The following is a 15739-nucleotide window of genomic DNA, read 5'->3' as shown; positions in this document are numbered from 1 at the left end:
ATCGAGTAGACGGACATAAAAGATCAGGTTTATTACTAATTTAAACCGTTAAAGAATTAAGAAATATAGGTATATGAGTTTGCAGTTTACAACTTCCGTTTTCTTTTAGAGTAATCTAGCGTGACCTATTTAAATTCACGCGATCTGTGGTCATTGGACTCTCGTCGTCACAGGCTTAAATGAAAATTTGAATATCTCAATTTGGTGTCGTTTCACTTGATCGTTTGGTTTGGAAGTCTTCTTTACAGGGAAGGTACTCTCCACCTGTTTCATAACATTTTTCTTTTAGTTGTAAGCTTGTCGTCCGCCTACCAAAAAATCAAAGACGATCAGGGTTAAGAGAGTTTGTTTATTACTTGAAAGGTTTGCTGACACAAGTTTAGTTATGAAAAAGCCCTACTTTTCAAATTTATTAGACACAATATGAGATTTCGATGTCTAAAACTCAATGTTTTTGCGAGGTCTTAGTGACTAGAATTAGTGATTCCGTGGTCATCTATGATAACCACGAGAGATGAAATTACGACGATTGAGCCTACGATAAGCTATTAGTCGTTAGGAGGGTTTAGGTAAGAAGTTAAGCTGTTTCCGGCGCTAATTTTTTTCCTTAAATGTCTATATCAAAAGGAATTGATTTCGAACTTTGATGAGAAGAGGCTTTATTCAGAATGGCAAACGATAGAAGCTTACAGACACGGATTATTGGAGTTAGACATCGCTATTTCATGGAAACCGGAAGTATTGTGAAAGTGTTCTTTTATTTACATCCAGCCAATATACTAAGTATTTGGCCGAGCCAAAATGTAGGGACTTGTACCACAAATTACTGCAGATAAACTGTGGCCAACAACCTTTCTGCAAGCGTTTCGATCATCTAAGCCACACTGTAGCTAGTTTCTCCACGTGAACTCGCGAGAAATCCTCTACCGATTCTTCTTGAATATATTCACAGTTGACAGAAAAGCACTCAGTATTCGTTTCAAAGCCTCGTTTCACCTAAGAATATAAATGGGTACCATAACACTCTCAAGGACTAACGTTTTTATGTGCTGGGTGATTTTCTGCGATGGACTTGCCTCTTGTCCACAGGGAGTAGCAGTATACTAACTCAACACTTCATGCTATATGGAAACTGTGATAACCTCTAGCCGTAATCTAAGCGATTTTCGCTCGTAAAATATTGTGTTTTGACAGCTAACAGGAAATAACCAGCCTCAAAAAGTAAATGTGCATCAAACAAAGCTGATTTGTATTCATTCCGCTTCTCTTGCAGGAAATTTTGGAACTGGTCAAGGGATTCAAAGCTATTATAATCTCCACTGTTTTTCAAGGATGGCATTTTTGCGAATCGATCTCAAATTTCTCGTCTTAATTCAAGTTGTGATAATGCACCTATTTCCAAAACACATGTCCCAAGCAACAGCTACCAATAACTGTACAAGTGCAGTCAGTCGAACTGATGCCTGTAACAAAATCACTTACGAACAAGTTTACAACATCTTGGCGAAATCAGAAAACAGTTTCAACATCGAGTCGGCTCTTTATCCACCCAAGAGGCCTTCCTCAGTGCGGGTATTTGTAAATGTCTATGGCCCCAACAAAACGAAAAATTCAACTCCTGCTGCCAAATACACGTGGAGTATATCTTGCCTGTACGCTGCTCTTCCTGCTAAAGTTCTTGAATTTTGGTCTTTATGGTCAATCATGGTGACCAGTCGAACACAGGAGCTTAACATAACAATTTCACTTTCCTACTGTGATGTGACGAAAGGGAAACTAAAAAAACACATCGAAGACGCTCTAGCTGCTGTAAGTACTTTGACCAATTTAGATTATGTACCGAAATAGCAAAAATATTCTAATTGAACATTAAAAAACCAATCAGGAAAAAACATTGCACCTTAAACCTTGTTAACATCTGCTCCGAAAAGAATTGAAAGTAGAGTTGTTACTTCAGTTATTATAACTTCATCTATGGAACTGAAAATGTTAGTACCCCTTGGAAAATGAGAAATTCGGATAGGAACGATTTTGGAACACGTCCCCACCCCTCTCCCCTCTCCTCATCTAAATTTGTTAATTAGCATCTTTGTTCCGATATCTCCTACAAACTGGAAGTCACTTAAATGAAAGCAAATATCAAATTCAAATCCGTTAAAAAGAATTGTCTTTAAAGTCCATGAACAGAAACGCAACGATTCTCTAAACTGGAGAAAAAATTTTCTTGCCTCTCCATCTTTGCGGAGATAGTGGTTCATATTTCCTTTATTCGAGTTGTTTGGCAAACTATGCCAGAGTCAGGAAGATTCGTGTCTTTTCCCTAAGACTTAAGGCTTATTCGAGAGAGTTGGCATGTATGCTGGGCATGTACACTGTTATTATGACCAAGAACCCATGACTTGGTGCTGGACATACCAACAGGAATTCATTGTTCTGTGTTTTTAAATATTTTTCCGAACTTTCCAGTATCCCATAGCTCATCTTCACTTCTTTTTCGCTTACTCTTTTAGAATCATCTTTTTGTTTGATTTGACTTAGTTCTTTCTTATGTTTCATAGCTCCAAGATCTGGCTGTTAGGCCAGCAATGAGAGACCCCCAACTGAATTCTGCTGAGTGTATCACAGAGGGACATCAACCAAATATTTCCTCTGTTACAGAACACAGTTGGCGAATAAGATTAATTTTAATCCTCTCCTCTCTCTTTTCAATAGTGTTTGGGCCATTGTTGGCCTTTACAACAACGAGAAAACAGGACGAGCTCGGAAAAAAGGACAACAATAGAAAAAATACGGTAGATTTCCTGTGTGTGTTTTTGTTTGTAATAATCACTGTTTTAATTATACCAAGATATGTAACAGTCCATACAAGTAGCAGCGATAAGAAAATGGTTCCTTATTATATGTTCCTTATTATTGAACTGATACAACCGGTCATTGTGCTTGCTGGGGTAATCGTCTTTTTGGTGACATGGGTGAAATGTGGGGGTAGCGAGCAGAATAACTATAGTGTAAAAGTGAAGTCACTTCTTTTCATAATTTGTGCAAATTTAGCAACCTACCATTTTTGTTGGCTCTTAGTCGGTATAATGCTGAATCCTATCTGGGGTCTTGTTGTTCTGCTCGTACTTTGCCTTTTTATTGGTATCTCAACCTTTGCATTTTATACCTACATGTCTTCAAATGAAATAAAAGTAAGAAATCTGCAGATTGCAAAAGTGGTCCTGTTTCGGCTCCTAACTCATCACAAGAAAATGGTCATGCTCCAGAGCACAGTGGAACAGAAATGGAAACACTTATGCAGCAAGATGTTTGAAACATTACAGTGTAAACTTGGATATCATTTTATAATTATGTAAACAAATGGAAAAATGTTTCCTCCACTCTAAACATCTGAGTAATAATTGTCCCTTCGTCAACTGTTTATTTTCTGGTAAATTAGTGAAGAGTAGTTGGTATTGTATCAAAATAGCAACAAGTCTTGTGGCTAAACTTATCTTTTCCTTTTTCCCTAAGTGCTGGATAATGTTATGATATTGTAAGGTGAAGTTATTCCTTAATCACAAATTTTACATGTTGTCTAACAGTTCAAGGTAATGGTATAATTAGGTAAGATCCTAATCATTATACACCTAACTATTTGAAGAAGTACACCACTGTTTATAAAAATTATAATCTCAGTTTTTATCTCGTGCTAAAACAGCTTTGGATAACGAACCTTAGAAACCTATTGTATAAATTTAACTAGCTTTAGTTTGCATAACTTTGTACCAATGAAGCCTTAGCTAACTGGGAAAAATTTTTACCACCAAAGTATATAATATTTGTACCTTTTGAAGTGTATAATTTTTCTTTCTCATACACAGGTTTGGATTTGTTTACATCTCCAATGTAGCACAGTAGTTTTAGATGCAATTTATGTAAATTCATTACTTGGAAAGATTCTTTAGAATCCACGTAAAAAACTGTTAGTAATGTACATGCATAGAGGATAATTAGCCAACTTGTAAACAGTGCTTTTATTCAGATTTGAGGTTACATAGGACTTTCCCTACATGGCATTCTTAAGAAACTAAAATTGTTCTGGTTTAAAAATGGAAAATGTTTGTCAAATCTGGTGGTCTGGAACAGAACACAAACACAAACTCTACCCCATCAGCCTGTTTGGGGACAAATGAATATTACTAGGGGGGGGGGGTCTATCAGTGTATAGCACATCTCCTTTTAAGTATCGTATCAATTTTATTTTTTCTTTACCAAATTAAAGCTGTCAAGATTTTTTCAGGTATTTTGCTACACAACTGATCTTGAAGAGCTCTGACACAGGCACCAAGTCTTACTGAAAGCACTGCCAAATACAAAGACCTCAAGTTGTATCTTTTTTTAAGTGCCCTATCCTATACAATGTATCAAATAATTAATCTTTTAGTAGTATGATTACTACAAAATATGACTTAATAAATACATTTAGACTTTCTAATAACCCTCATTGGAGAAGGTAATACTTTCATAATTTGGGTAAGCTGTTTTAAGTTTCTCGTCTGTGATGGAGTGATCTGCTCTTCCAAACCCCTGAAAATTAAACATAATTGTTTCAGAAAGTCAGTCATAAAAATGGAGAAAATCATGTATCACCAATAATTATTTATTACCAACAGACTGACATATGATTGCCTAAAGGTCAGTATATTGAGGGGTCTGGGTTAAATTCCTGCCCGAGCCATAGTATAGTGTTCCTTAGCAGATTGTTTCACTCTCACAAGTCCTCTCGGATCATGTGTACTATTGGTGGCCTCGGTCGACATATAGGCCGACAATCGACCGATATATCGGTCGACTATCGGTCGACTATCGGTCGGCAATCGACCGACTATCGGTTGACAGTCGGCCGATGTATCGGTCGATATGTCGACCGAGGCCACCTATAGTACACATGATCCGTACTCTCTCTACCCAGGAACAAGATGTCAAGAATAGGTTCTGACAAACTTCACTCCTTAACTCTTTACACACCAACATTGGTATGCATTTTCTCCATACTGTTAGCTATATGTTTCCTAAGGTGCTGTCAAGAAGAATTTCCCAAACAATCCAGGGCTTTTTTAGTTTTCGATCATTTCCATTATTCCCATGACCTTAATGTGTGATTCAGGGGTGATACTGTTGGGAGAAATTAGATGTTAGTCACTCTTAGAGCCCAGGTAAAATGTCAGGCGGGATACAGGCGGGATCCCGGCAATCCCACCCAGGATCCCAGGTGGGAATGGCGGGATCCCGCCTTAGGTGGTGGGATCCCACCTTTCCCACCTGGGATGAAAATTTGATCCCACCTGGGATCCCGCATTTAATGCGGGATTCCTGCATCCCACCCGGGATCTTAGGTGGGACTCATGCATTCTACCCGGGATCCTGGTCGGGATTTACATATCCCACCTGGGATTCTTTATCCCACCTACAAAAATATTGTTTTGCTGTTTTTATTCTTACAAAACGTTTTTGTGAGAGTTCCAATACTTATGGATCATCCAAACACTCCGCAAATATTTGGCATGCAGACAAGACAGAGGTGGTCACTGTTCCCTTTGAGAAAATACACCTTTGAAATGACTTCTTCAATTTGCTTTATTTGAAACTCTGATCTGAAAATATTTTTAAAACAAGACTTGTTAGTAGTGAGAAGTACAAACCGAGTTTCTTTTCATAACTTAATTTCTTAAATGTCCCAATCACTGGACCTCCTAAAAAATATTACTTCTTTATATTTTTGGTGCAAAATACAATTCCTTCTTTACATACAAATGAAAAGACAAGTCACAGTTCAATAATAACAGCTCTAAAGTTTACTTGTTGTTCTTCTCTGAGTCAGCGATCAACAAAATTTTTCTATACCTTGTAGGTCTGGTATAAAATTTTACTTGTAGTATAAAATGACAAACTTGTATCTTCGTTCTCTCCACCCCTTTCCAAGTTCGGTAACGCTTCGGACTGTGCATAACCATTTGCAGACGAGAATTCCAATGCACCTCTGTAATCACATGTAGTTGCTTCTGTCTCTTGTGCAAATGTTTTCTCCGTTATGAGACGCACTTGACTCTGTTGGCACCACTGCTAGTTCACTGGAAAGACCGACTGAGGAATCGAGATGGCTAGCTGTGTTGGAACGTGTTGCTGAACGCTTGTTATGGTCAAGCCTTGTTGATTTGGGTACTGGTGCACTGGGATCATCTAGGTATCTCTTATACTTCCTAATGTGATTGGCTTGTGTTGTTTCTCACCTTCGCTGTGAACATAACTCAAGTGGGTTTCGAGTCTTTCTTTCCTCGAAAACTTTCGGCCACAAATCGTGCATTCTTGTTCGATTCTTGTCGATTATTTCTACATTGAGTGAATTCCCATCATTATTTATGTCATCATCAAAACATGAATCCAAGGTATCCACCATCTAGGAGAGGAGAACCGGTCAGAAGAGACAGAATAATGTTGCGCGTTTCTCTTGAGACTGCAATGGGTCAAGCCAGCGGATTCTCTTTGCTAAAAGGTCCACGTGATCATGCCCGTAATCGGAAACAAAGAAAACTCCATTTGGCGCTCATCTTTGAATGTACTTTTCATCGGTTAACCGCTCTTGCTTCAAGTTGTTTCTTTTCCCAACTGTTTTGCTTAATATAACACTTCTAAAGATTGGTTTTATTGTGGTTTAATGGGAAAACGAGAACAGCGTGAGTGTTTTAAATGAAAAGAAAGTCGTTGGCGCCGTGAACTTAAAAGAAGGGACAATTAACAGTTGACATATCGACTGGTTCAAACAACGATCGAGTGGCCATTTAAAGCTAGGATTTTTAGAAGTTTGTGGTGAGTACAAATTGCCATATTCGTTACGTGATCAAAATCTTATCAAAGAATAGAAATAACGGCTTGAATTAATCTTACCTAACACTCAGCGCAACTGAAACTCAAATAATTCTGAGAATCGAATTGGTCGCTTGCATACTGCAGTTTCCTAAGCTTAGACTTTACAATGAAATAAATCTATGAGTAAGGTTTCAAGATTACTTTAGTCACATTTGGGAACATTCTGACCTTGCTTTGCTTTGAAAAATTCGACTGAAGAGAGAGCAGACTTTCAATCAGTACCTTTGTCAAAATTTTGATAACATGAATTATTGAGGTTTTGTCTTTCTTTTATTCTTTGATACACAACAGCCAATTTTTTTAAACGTTGAGCCTTATTACACTGTAGATGGTCTGCTTAAATGATGAAGAAAAAGTAATATGCTGAGTTTTGCTGTTATTCTTTAAGAATGTTCGGTTAAGAAATTTGTTAATGAAACAAGTCAAACACATGCTGGTTCATTGCAAATAAATTATGAGATCTTTATCACATATAGTCTGTGTATTCATGTACTGTTTGAATCATTTATGATCAATAGCTTGGTAAGACAATGGGATCCCATTGGAGGTGTCAGTATGTTCTATAGCTAGTTGGAAAGTTTTGGACCCTCAGTGGATTGATGGGGTCTATAGCTCACCTAGAAAATTTTATCCTCTTAATTTTAAGATATCCTATCTAGTACATTTCATAAATCTGTGGTCTCCAGTGATAAACAGGATCCCTCAAAGGATTTTTCTGAAAGTGGGAAGCCATCTGTAATTTTATGCAGGGTCTAAACTGGGATTGGCAGGATCCCAGATGCAATCCCGCCTGGGATATGATTTCCCAGGTGGGAAACTATCTGAAATTTGAGGCAGGATCCTAAGACGGATTGGTGGGATTCTAGGTTTAATCCTGCCCGGGATGTGCTTTCCCAGGTGGGATGCTATTAGGAATTTAAGGCGGGATCCCAACTTCAATTGGCTGGATCCCTGTGGGATCCCATGCGGGATGTTCCATAATCCCAGGTGGGATCCCATGTGGGATGTTCCATAATCCCAGGTGGGATCCCATGCGGGATGTTCCATAATCCCACCTGGGATGTTCCATAATCCCACCCGGGATGTTCCATAATCCCACCCGGGATGTTCCATAATCCCACCCGGGATGTTCCATAATCCCACCTGAGATGTTCCATAATCCCACCCGGGATGTTCCATAATCCCACCCGGGATGTTCCATAATCCCACCCGGGATCCCATGCGGGATGTTCCATAATCCCAGGTGGGATCCCATGCGGGATGTTCCATAATCCCACCCGGGATCCCACCTGAAAAAGGCGGGATCCCACCTGGGACACACATGGGATCCCAGGTGGGATTGGCGGGATCCCACCTTATATTTTTACCTGGGAGGGTCAAAGGGTTAAACAACCAAAAACTCTAGCTATGTGGGCCCCAAAAAGTTGGCTACAGAGCAATTGCTACCCTGTTTTACCCTCACAGCATGAGACCCAGATAGTTTTTGGAATATAGAACACACTAGGATCAAAATTAACCCATCAATCCACCTTTCTCTATAACATAAAAAGTACAATAAGAACACTAGTAGCATGACTGTCAATGGCAACTTCAAGGCCCTGCATTCAACTTAGTAAATATGTGTATCAGTATATCTTTCAGATACAAGGATTGACTAAATGCATTACTAATAATAAAATACATGACAGGTCCAGAATTTATATGGCCCATGAATTTAGCTTTGGTTTTGCCACTCGAGCATCTGAGATCAAAACTAAACACCACAACAGACAGAGGCTTGTTTTGGGACCAGACACTATTAAATGTATCCATCTTACATAAATAACACACTGGACTATTACATAACAAAGATATTGGACGAATGTACTAAACCAAAGGTCCAGTAATCAAGAATAAATTACAAACACGAAAGAGATTAAGGTACGATCAAAACTGTCGATGGTGTGGGTGGGAGGGAATCTAAAACTTTCTTAATGCTAGAAATAAACTTGCTGCTTGCTTGCTTGCAAGATTACTAATAACACGTGCACGTATATCTAAGCGGTGATACGAAAGTAATTTTGCAATTAAAACACGTAAGTGTGGTGAATAGCTATTGGCTTTACCCAAGTCTTATGACTCAGTTATATGCTAAACGAATTGCCCAATCTTACAGAAAAGGGAAAGTACTAACTTGAGTTACCGATGTCTAGGTTCATATTAATAGAGTTTAATATTCACTTTTTATCAGGTATAAATGTAGATGCAAAACAAAGAGGCTCTCCAGGCTGCTGCACTGGATGAAACTACCCTCTAACACAGTTTACATAACATCTTCAGATTAAACTGTGGGTTCTTCAAAACATTATGAAGCTGTCCCGGGGTTGTTGAAACACATTTTTCTAATTTATCACTGTTGTTTAGATATTTTAATTTGTAGTTTAGATATATTCCTCAAGTTTGGTCTCACTGACTGCGGTATGACCTCGTAACAGTTCGAAAATAACAGAACATCCTAATTCATCTTGAGGATGAAACCTACCACAGAATAACCATACACAAAGATTTTCTCGTCACTGAGTCTGTCATGTTGTATTCTGCTTTCAACTAAACATTCAGTTTTCATTTTTATCTCTCCAATTTCCTTCTCTACTTTGTCATAAATATCAGCTGAAAGAAAGACGTGGGATGAAATTATTTAAAATATTCAATAATACAACACAGGCTTTTATACACTGGTCAGTCGCATCACTGACGACAATCAACAGGAAAATGGACAAAATAATAAACAACAAGCAAAATGAACATCACTTCACGCCCAAACTCCTGAGTTAAACTTAATCAAATCGGATCATACGATCTATTGAAATTTCTTTGTAGTTAAAGTCTTTGTGGTGTTGTCAGAAACCAACACTGCACAAGTGATAAATTTTCTCAAGTTCACGACTACGGTCTCTTATGACATACGTTGAGTAACCAGTCGTGTCTGGAAACTCGTACATTTAACAACTGACTGAAAGATTTCGTGTTTTCATGTTTAAAATGAATCTGTTCAGGAACACGAGCGAAATGGCTGTACTGTTGTGCTACTTTTTGTTTTACAAATATAGACTGAGTCTAGCTGCGGGTCTAAGAAGGAGTCATTTTCTTCGTTGAGGAAGTTTTTTATATTAGGTTTTCCTAGATATTACTGTTCTTGGGGCTAAATACGCGACTGAAAAAGCTAAACTGACAGGAATTATTTTGTACTGATGTGATCAGTTATGATAGATTTAATTTTGTATTACCCTGATTGCATTGCAAATCTAGTTAAATAACGTTTGGATACATTGCTCTCTAATAAGCTTGTAAAACTCAAAGCAAATTGAGTATTAGTCTTCAAGTCGAAGTGAGAATGAATCAGCTTGCATTTGCTCGAGAATGTAATTAAAATCATTCACAATAGCTGACCTGTGGCTACACTTGTCATAACACCCTTATCAACTTGTAAACACTGAATACTAAAAATATCGCTTGACTTGTAAGTCAAATCATGAAGAGGCTTTCAGCTTATTTATCGGTAAGGTAAATTTCTCATGATATCAGTTTTCTACATTAGCCTTGAGCTCAATTATCGAGTAGATAGCCATAAAAGATCAGGAATATTACTAATTTAAACCGTTAAAGAATTAAGAAATATAAGTTTATGAGTTTACAGTTTACAATTTCCGTTTTCTTTCGGAGTAATCTAGCGTGACCTATTTAAATTCATGCCCGAGTAAGCGATCTGTGGTCGTTGGACTCTCGCCGTCACAGGCTTAATTTAAAATTTTGGATATCTCAATTTGGTGTCGTTTCACTTGATCGTTTGGTTTGGAAGTCTTCTCTACAGGGAAGGTACTCTCCACCTGTTTCATAACATTTTTCCTTAGTGATAAGCTTGTAGTCCGCCTACCAAAAAGCAAAGACGATCAGGGTTAAGAGAGTTTGTTTATTACCTGAAAGGTTTGCTGACACAAGTTTAGCCATGAAAGAGCCTTGCATTTCAAATTTATTAGACGCAATATGAGATTTCGATGTCTAAAATTTAGTCTTAGTTAATAGAATTAGTGATTCCGTGGTCATCTGTGATAACCACGAGAGATAAAATTAAGACAGTCGAGCTTACAATAAGCCATTAGTCGTTACATCAGGAGGGTTTAGGTAAGAAGTTAAGCTGTTTCCGTCGCTGATTGTTTTCCTTCAATGTCTACATCAAAAGAAATTGATTTGAAATTTTTATTAGTAGAGGCTTTATTTAGAATGGCAAACGATAGAAGCTTAGACACGAATTACTGGAGTTAGATATTGTTATTTCCCGGAAACCGGAAGTATCGTGAACGTGTCCTTTTATTTACATCCAGCCGATATACTAAGTATTTAGCCGAGCCAAAATGTAGGGACTTTTACCACAAATTACTGCAGATAAACTGTTGCCAACAACCTTTTCGCAAACGATCTTTTAAGCCACATTGTAGCTATAGTTTCTCTACATAAATTCGCGAGCCTCTACAGATTCTTCTTGAATATATTCACTTTTGAAAGAAAAGCATTCAGTATTCGTTTTAAAGCCCTGTTTCACCCAGGAATATAAATGGGTACCATAACACTCTCAGGGACTAGCTTTATTTATGTGCAGGGTGATTTTCTGAGATGGACTTGAGTCCTGTCCACAGGGAGTAGCAATATACTAACTCGACACTTTATGCTATATGGAAACTGTGATAAACTCTAACGGTAATCTAAGCGAGTTTCGCTTGTAAAATATTGTGTTTTGACAGCTTACATGGAATAACCAGCCTCAAAAAGTATACGTGGATCAAATAAAGCTGATTTGTATTCATACCGCTTCTCTTGCAGGAAATTTTTCAACTAGCCTAGGGATTCTATTAGCTATTAGAATCTCCACTGTTTGTCAAGGATGGCATTTTTGCAATTCGATCTTACAATTCTCGTCCTCATCCAAGTTATGATAATACACTTATTTCCAAAACACATGTCCCAAGCAACAGTCACCAATAACTGTACAAGTGCTGTCAATCCAATTGACGCCTGTAACAAAATCACCTACGAACAAGTTTACAACATCTTGGCGAAATCAGAAAACAGTTTCAACATCGAGTCGGCTCTTTATCCACCCAAGAGACCTTCCTCAGTGCGTGTATTTGTAAATGTCTATGGCCCCTACAAAACGGAAAATTCAACTCCTGCTGCTAAGTACACGTGGAGTATTTCTTGCCTGTACGCTGCTCTTCCTGCCAAAGTTCTTGAATTTTGGTCTTTATGGTCAATCATGGTGACCAGTCGAACACAGGAGCTTAACATAACAATTTCACTTTCCTACTGTGATGTGACGAAAGGGAAACTAAAAAAACAGATCGAAGACGCTCTAGCTGCTGTAAGTACTCTGACCAATTTAGATTATGTACCGAAATAGCAAAAATATTCTAATTGAACATTAAAAACCAATCAGGAAAAAACATTGCACTCTAAACCTTGTAAACATCTGCTCCGGAAAGAATTGAAAGTAGAGTTGTTACTTCAGTCACCATAACTTCATCCGTGGAACCGAAAATGTTAGTACCCTTTGGAAAATGAAAATCTGGAAATGTACGCTTTTGGACCACATTCCCACCCCTCTCCACTGCCCTCATCTAAATTTGTTAATTAACATCTTTGTTCCAATCTCTTTTACAAACTGGAAGTCACTCAAATGAACGCAAATATCAAAAATTGAAAAACGGCAAAAAGAATTGTCCTTGAAGTCCATGAACAGAAACGCAACGATTCTCTAAAGTGAAGATAAAATTTTCTTGCCTTTCCATCTTTGCGGAGCGTGTGATTCATATTTCCTTCATTCGAGTTATTTTGCAAACTGTGCCAGAGTCAGGGAGATTCTTGTCTTTTCCCAGACACCTACGGCTTATTCGGGAGAAGAGTTGGCATGTATGCTGGGCATGTACACTGCTATTATGACCAAGGATCCATGACTTGGTACTAGTCATACCAAAAGGGATTCATTGTTCTATTTTAAATATTTTTCAAAACATTCCAATGCCCCATAGCTCAACTTCACTTCTTTTTCGCTTACTCGTTTAGAATCATCTTTTTGGTTGATTTAACTTAGTTCTGTCTTATGTTTCATAGCTTCAAGATCTGGCTGTCAGTCCAGCAATAAGGGACCCCCAACTGAATTCTGCTGAATGTATCACAGAGGGACATCAACCAAATATTTCTTCTGTTACAGAACATAGTCGGCGAATAATATTCATTTTAGTCCTCTCTTTTCTCTGTTCAATAGTGTTTGGGCCATTGTTGGCCTTTACAACAACGAAAAAACGGGGCGAGCTCGAAGAAGAGGAGAAAAATACGATAGATTTCCTTTGTAAGGGTTTGTTGTTAGTACTTGTTGGCCTATACATAGCAAAAATGGTAACAGTCCATACAAGCAGCAGCGATGAGAAAATTGTTCCTTATTACATGAATTGTATTGTTAACGCGATACAACCAGTCATTATGGTTGTTGGGATTATTGTCTTTGGGGTGACATTTTATCTCTATGGGGGAAAACAAGAAGGACAACAAGAAGGACAACAAGAAGGACAACAAGAAGGACAACAAGTAGGACAACAAGAAGGACAACAAGAAGGACAACAAGAAGGACAACAAGAAGGACAACAAGAAGGACAACAAAAAGGAAAACAAGTAGGACAACAAGAAGGACAACAAGAAGGACAACAAGAAGGACAACAAGAACGACAACAAGAACGACAACAAGAACGACAACAAGAACGACAACAAGAAGGACAAAGGGAGGAAATTGTAGAGAAGAAGTCATTCCTTTTCATAATTTGTGCTAATTTAGCAACCTACCATTTTTGTTGGCTCTTAGTCGGTATAATGCTGAATCCTATCTGGGGTCTCGTTGTTCTGCTCCTACTTTGCCTTGCTATTGGTGTCTCATCCTTTGCATTTTATACCTACAAGTCTTCAATTACTCCTGAAAACGACCGCTGCAACACAAAATGTCAGTTATTGTCCTCAAGTGTTGCTGGGTTCCTAGCTGTCTGTGGTCTTATTGCTGTTGTAGTTCTAGCTGGGCAGTCATACAATGGAAGACAAACTGCTGATGAAGCTTTGAAAGAAGCAGTGATGTATTTAATCTCTATCTCCTTCTCATGGCTCTATTGGAAGGGGTGGCTTAGATCTGCTGATCGTGAAAGGGGTCATCAGGCAGCTGAACAAGTGTAACATAAATGCAAACACTTGTGTCTTAAGATGCTCCAATCATTTCACTGTAAACTTGGATATTAATGTGTAATGTATTAATGTAAACCAATAGAAAAATATTTTCTGGACTCACCCTAAGCATCTGAGTAATAATTAACCCTTCATTAATTGCTCATTTTCTGGTAAATTAGTGAAGAGTATTTGGTATTGTATCAAAATAGCAGCTGGTCTTGCGGCTAAAGTTATCTTTCCCTTTTTTCCTAAGTGCTGGATAATGTAATGATATTATAAGGTGAAGTTATTCCTTAGTCACAAATTTTACAAGCTGTTTAACAGTTCATGGCAATGATATAATTAAGTAAGATCCTAATCATTATACACCTAACTATTTGAAGAAGTAAAGTACTGTTTATTAAAATTATAATCTCAGTTATTATCTTGTGCTAAAACAGGTTTGAATAACAAACCTTAGCAGCCTATTAACATAACTTTGTACTGATGAAGCCCTAACTAGCAAAATGTTTACCACCAAAGTATATAATATTTGTGCTTTTCGAAGTCTATAATTTTTTTATTCTCATACACAAGTTTGGATTTATTTACATCTACAATGTAGCACTGTAGTTCTAGATGCATTTTATATAAATTCATTACTTGGAAAACTTTTTAAGTCTACATTAAAAACAGTTAGTAATATGTATGCATAGAGGATAATTGGCCAACTTGTAAACAGTGCTTTCATTCAGATTTGAGGTTACATAGGTGGCTGTCCCTACATGGCACCTTTAAGAAGCTAAAATTATTCTGGTTTAAAAATGGAAAAAGTTTGTCATATCTGTTGGTCTGCAACGGAACACAGATGAACTCTGCCTCAACATCCTGATCCTAAATGAAGACAAGTGGGTAATACTAGGGGGGGTCCATCAGTTTATAAAACATCTCCTTTTAAGTATTGTGTCAATTTTATTTTTTCTCTAGCAAATTAAAGCTGTTAAGACTTTTTCAGGTATTTTGCTACACAACTGATCTTGCAAGAGCTCTCACATACACCAAGTCTTACTGAAAGCACTGCCAAATACAAAGACCTCAAGTTGTATCACTTTTGAGAACCCTATCCTATACAATGTATCAAATAATTAATCTTGTAGCAGTATGATATTACTACAAAATTTGACTTTATAAATACATTCAGACTTTTCAACATGTTTCTAATAACCCTCATTGGAGAAGGTAATACTTTCATAATCTGGGTAAGCTTTTTTAAGTTTCTTGACTGTGACGGAGTGATCAGCTCTACCAAACCCCTGGAAAATAAAACATAAATATTTCAGAAAGTCAGTCATAACAGAGAAAACCATGTGTCACTAATAATTACTTATTACCAACAGACTGACATATGCTTGCCTAAAGGTCAGTGTATTGAGGGGTCTGGGTTAAATTCCTGCCCAAGCCATAGTATAGTGTTCCTTAGCAGATTGTTTCACTCTCACAAGTCCTCTCTCCACCCAGGAACAACATGTCAAGAATCGAGGGGTAAGTTTCTAAAGAAACTGTGGTGCTGCATCAGTGGGAGAATATAGCAGGTAATTTAGTGTTAACAACT

At 37.7% G+C, this 15739-nt stretch overlaps 2 protein-coding genes across 7 annotated transcripts in view; one reads left to right on the top strand and one right to left on the bottom strand.

Annotated features, from left to right (window-relative positions):
• LOC113682272 (14 kDa phosphohistidine phosphatase) overlaps nucleotides 1-15739 on the bottom strand; it is a 36759-nt gene that overhangs the window by 18586 nt on the left and 2434 nt on the right. The window contains exon 3 of one of the 3 annotated variants that reach the window (XM_089204053.1): nucleotides 3304-4569. The exons of 1 other annotated variant lie outside the window; for it this stretch is intronic. In XM_089204053.1, the coding sequence (XP_089060179.1) occupies nucleotides 4474-4569 (96 nt within the window). In that variant the 3' untranslated portion in view covers nucleotides 3304-4473. Of the gene's footprint in view, nucleotides 1-3303; nucleotides 4570-14209; nucleotides 15441-15739 lie in introns of those variants that run through there. One more of the 3 variants, XM_089204052.1, reaches the window with a different exon arrangement.
• LOC149047641 (uncharacterized) lies at nucleotides 148-15335 on the top strand. 4 transcript variants are annotated; one of them, XM_089204031.1, is made up of 4 exons: nucleotides 175-253; nucleotides 628-738; nucleotides 1274-1809; nucleotides 13054-15335. In XM_089204031.1, exons 2-4 carry the CDS (start codon nucleotides 669-671, stop codon nucleotides 14155-14157), a joined length of 1710 nt encoding a protein of 569 aa, XP_089060157.1. In that variant the 5' UTR covers nucleotides 175-253; nucleotides 628-668; the 3' UTR covers nucleotides 14158-15335. The 4 variants fall into 4 exon arrangements, with proteins under 4 accessions (XP_089060159.1, XP_089060157.1, XP_089060161.1 ...); XM_089204035.1 differs by lacking the exon at nucleotides 13054-15335 and adding an exon at nucleotides 2559-4472; XM_089204033.1 differs by lacking the exon at nucleotides 628-738 and having other exon boundaries at nucleotides 148-253.

This window comes from Pocillopora damicornis, chromosome 4 (assembly GCF_964200805.1).
Source record: "Pocillopora damicornis chromosome 4, jaPocDami1.2, whole genome shotgun sequence".
NCBI classification, from domain to species: domain Eukaryota; kingdom Metazoa; phylum Cnidaria; class Anthozoa; order Scleractinia; family Pocilloporidae; genus Pocillopora; species Pocillopora damicornis.
This window is presented reverse-complemented; position numbering and strand designations above follow the sequence as displayed.

Bases quoted from the DNA above. Each gene is read 5' to 3' on its own strand.
- LOC149047641 (XM_089204031.1), top strand. From the start codon at position 669: ATGGCAAACGATAGAAGCTTACAGACACGGATTATTGGAGTTAGACAT. The intron at 739-1,273 runs GTATTGTGAAAG...CTTCTCTTGCAG, and splicing joins CTATTTCATGGAAACCGGAA to GAAATTTTGGAACTGGTCAA. The intron at 1,810-13,053 runs GTAAGTACTTTG...TATGTTTCATAG, and splicing joins TCGAAGACGCTCTAGCTGCT to CTTCAAGATCTGGCTGTCAG.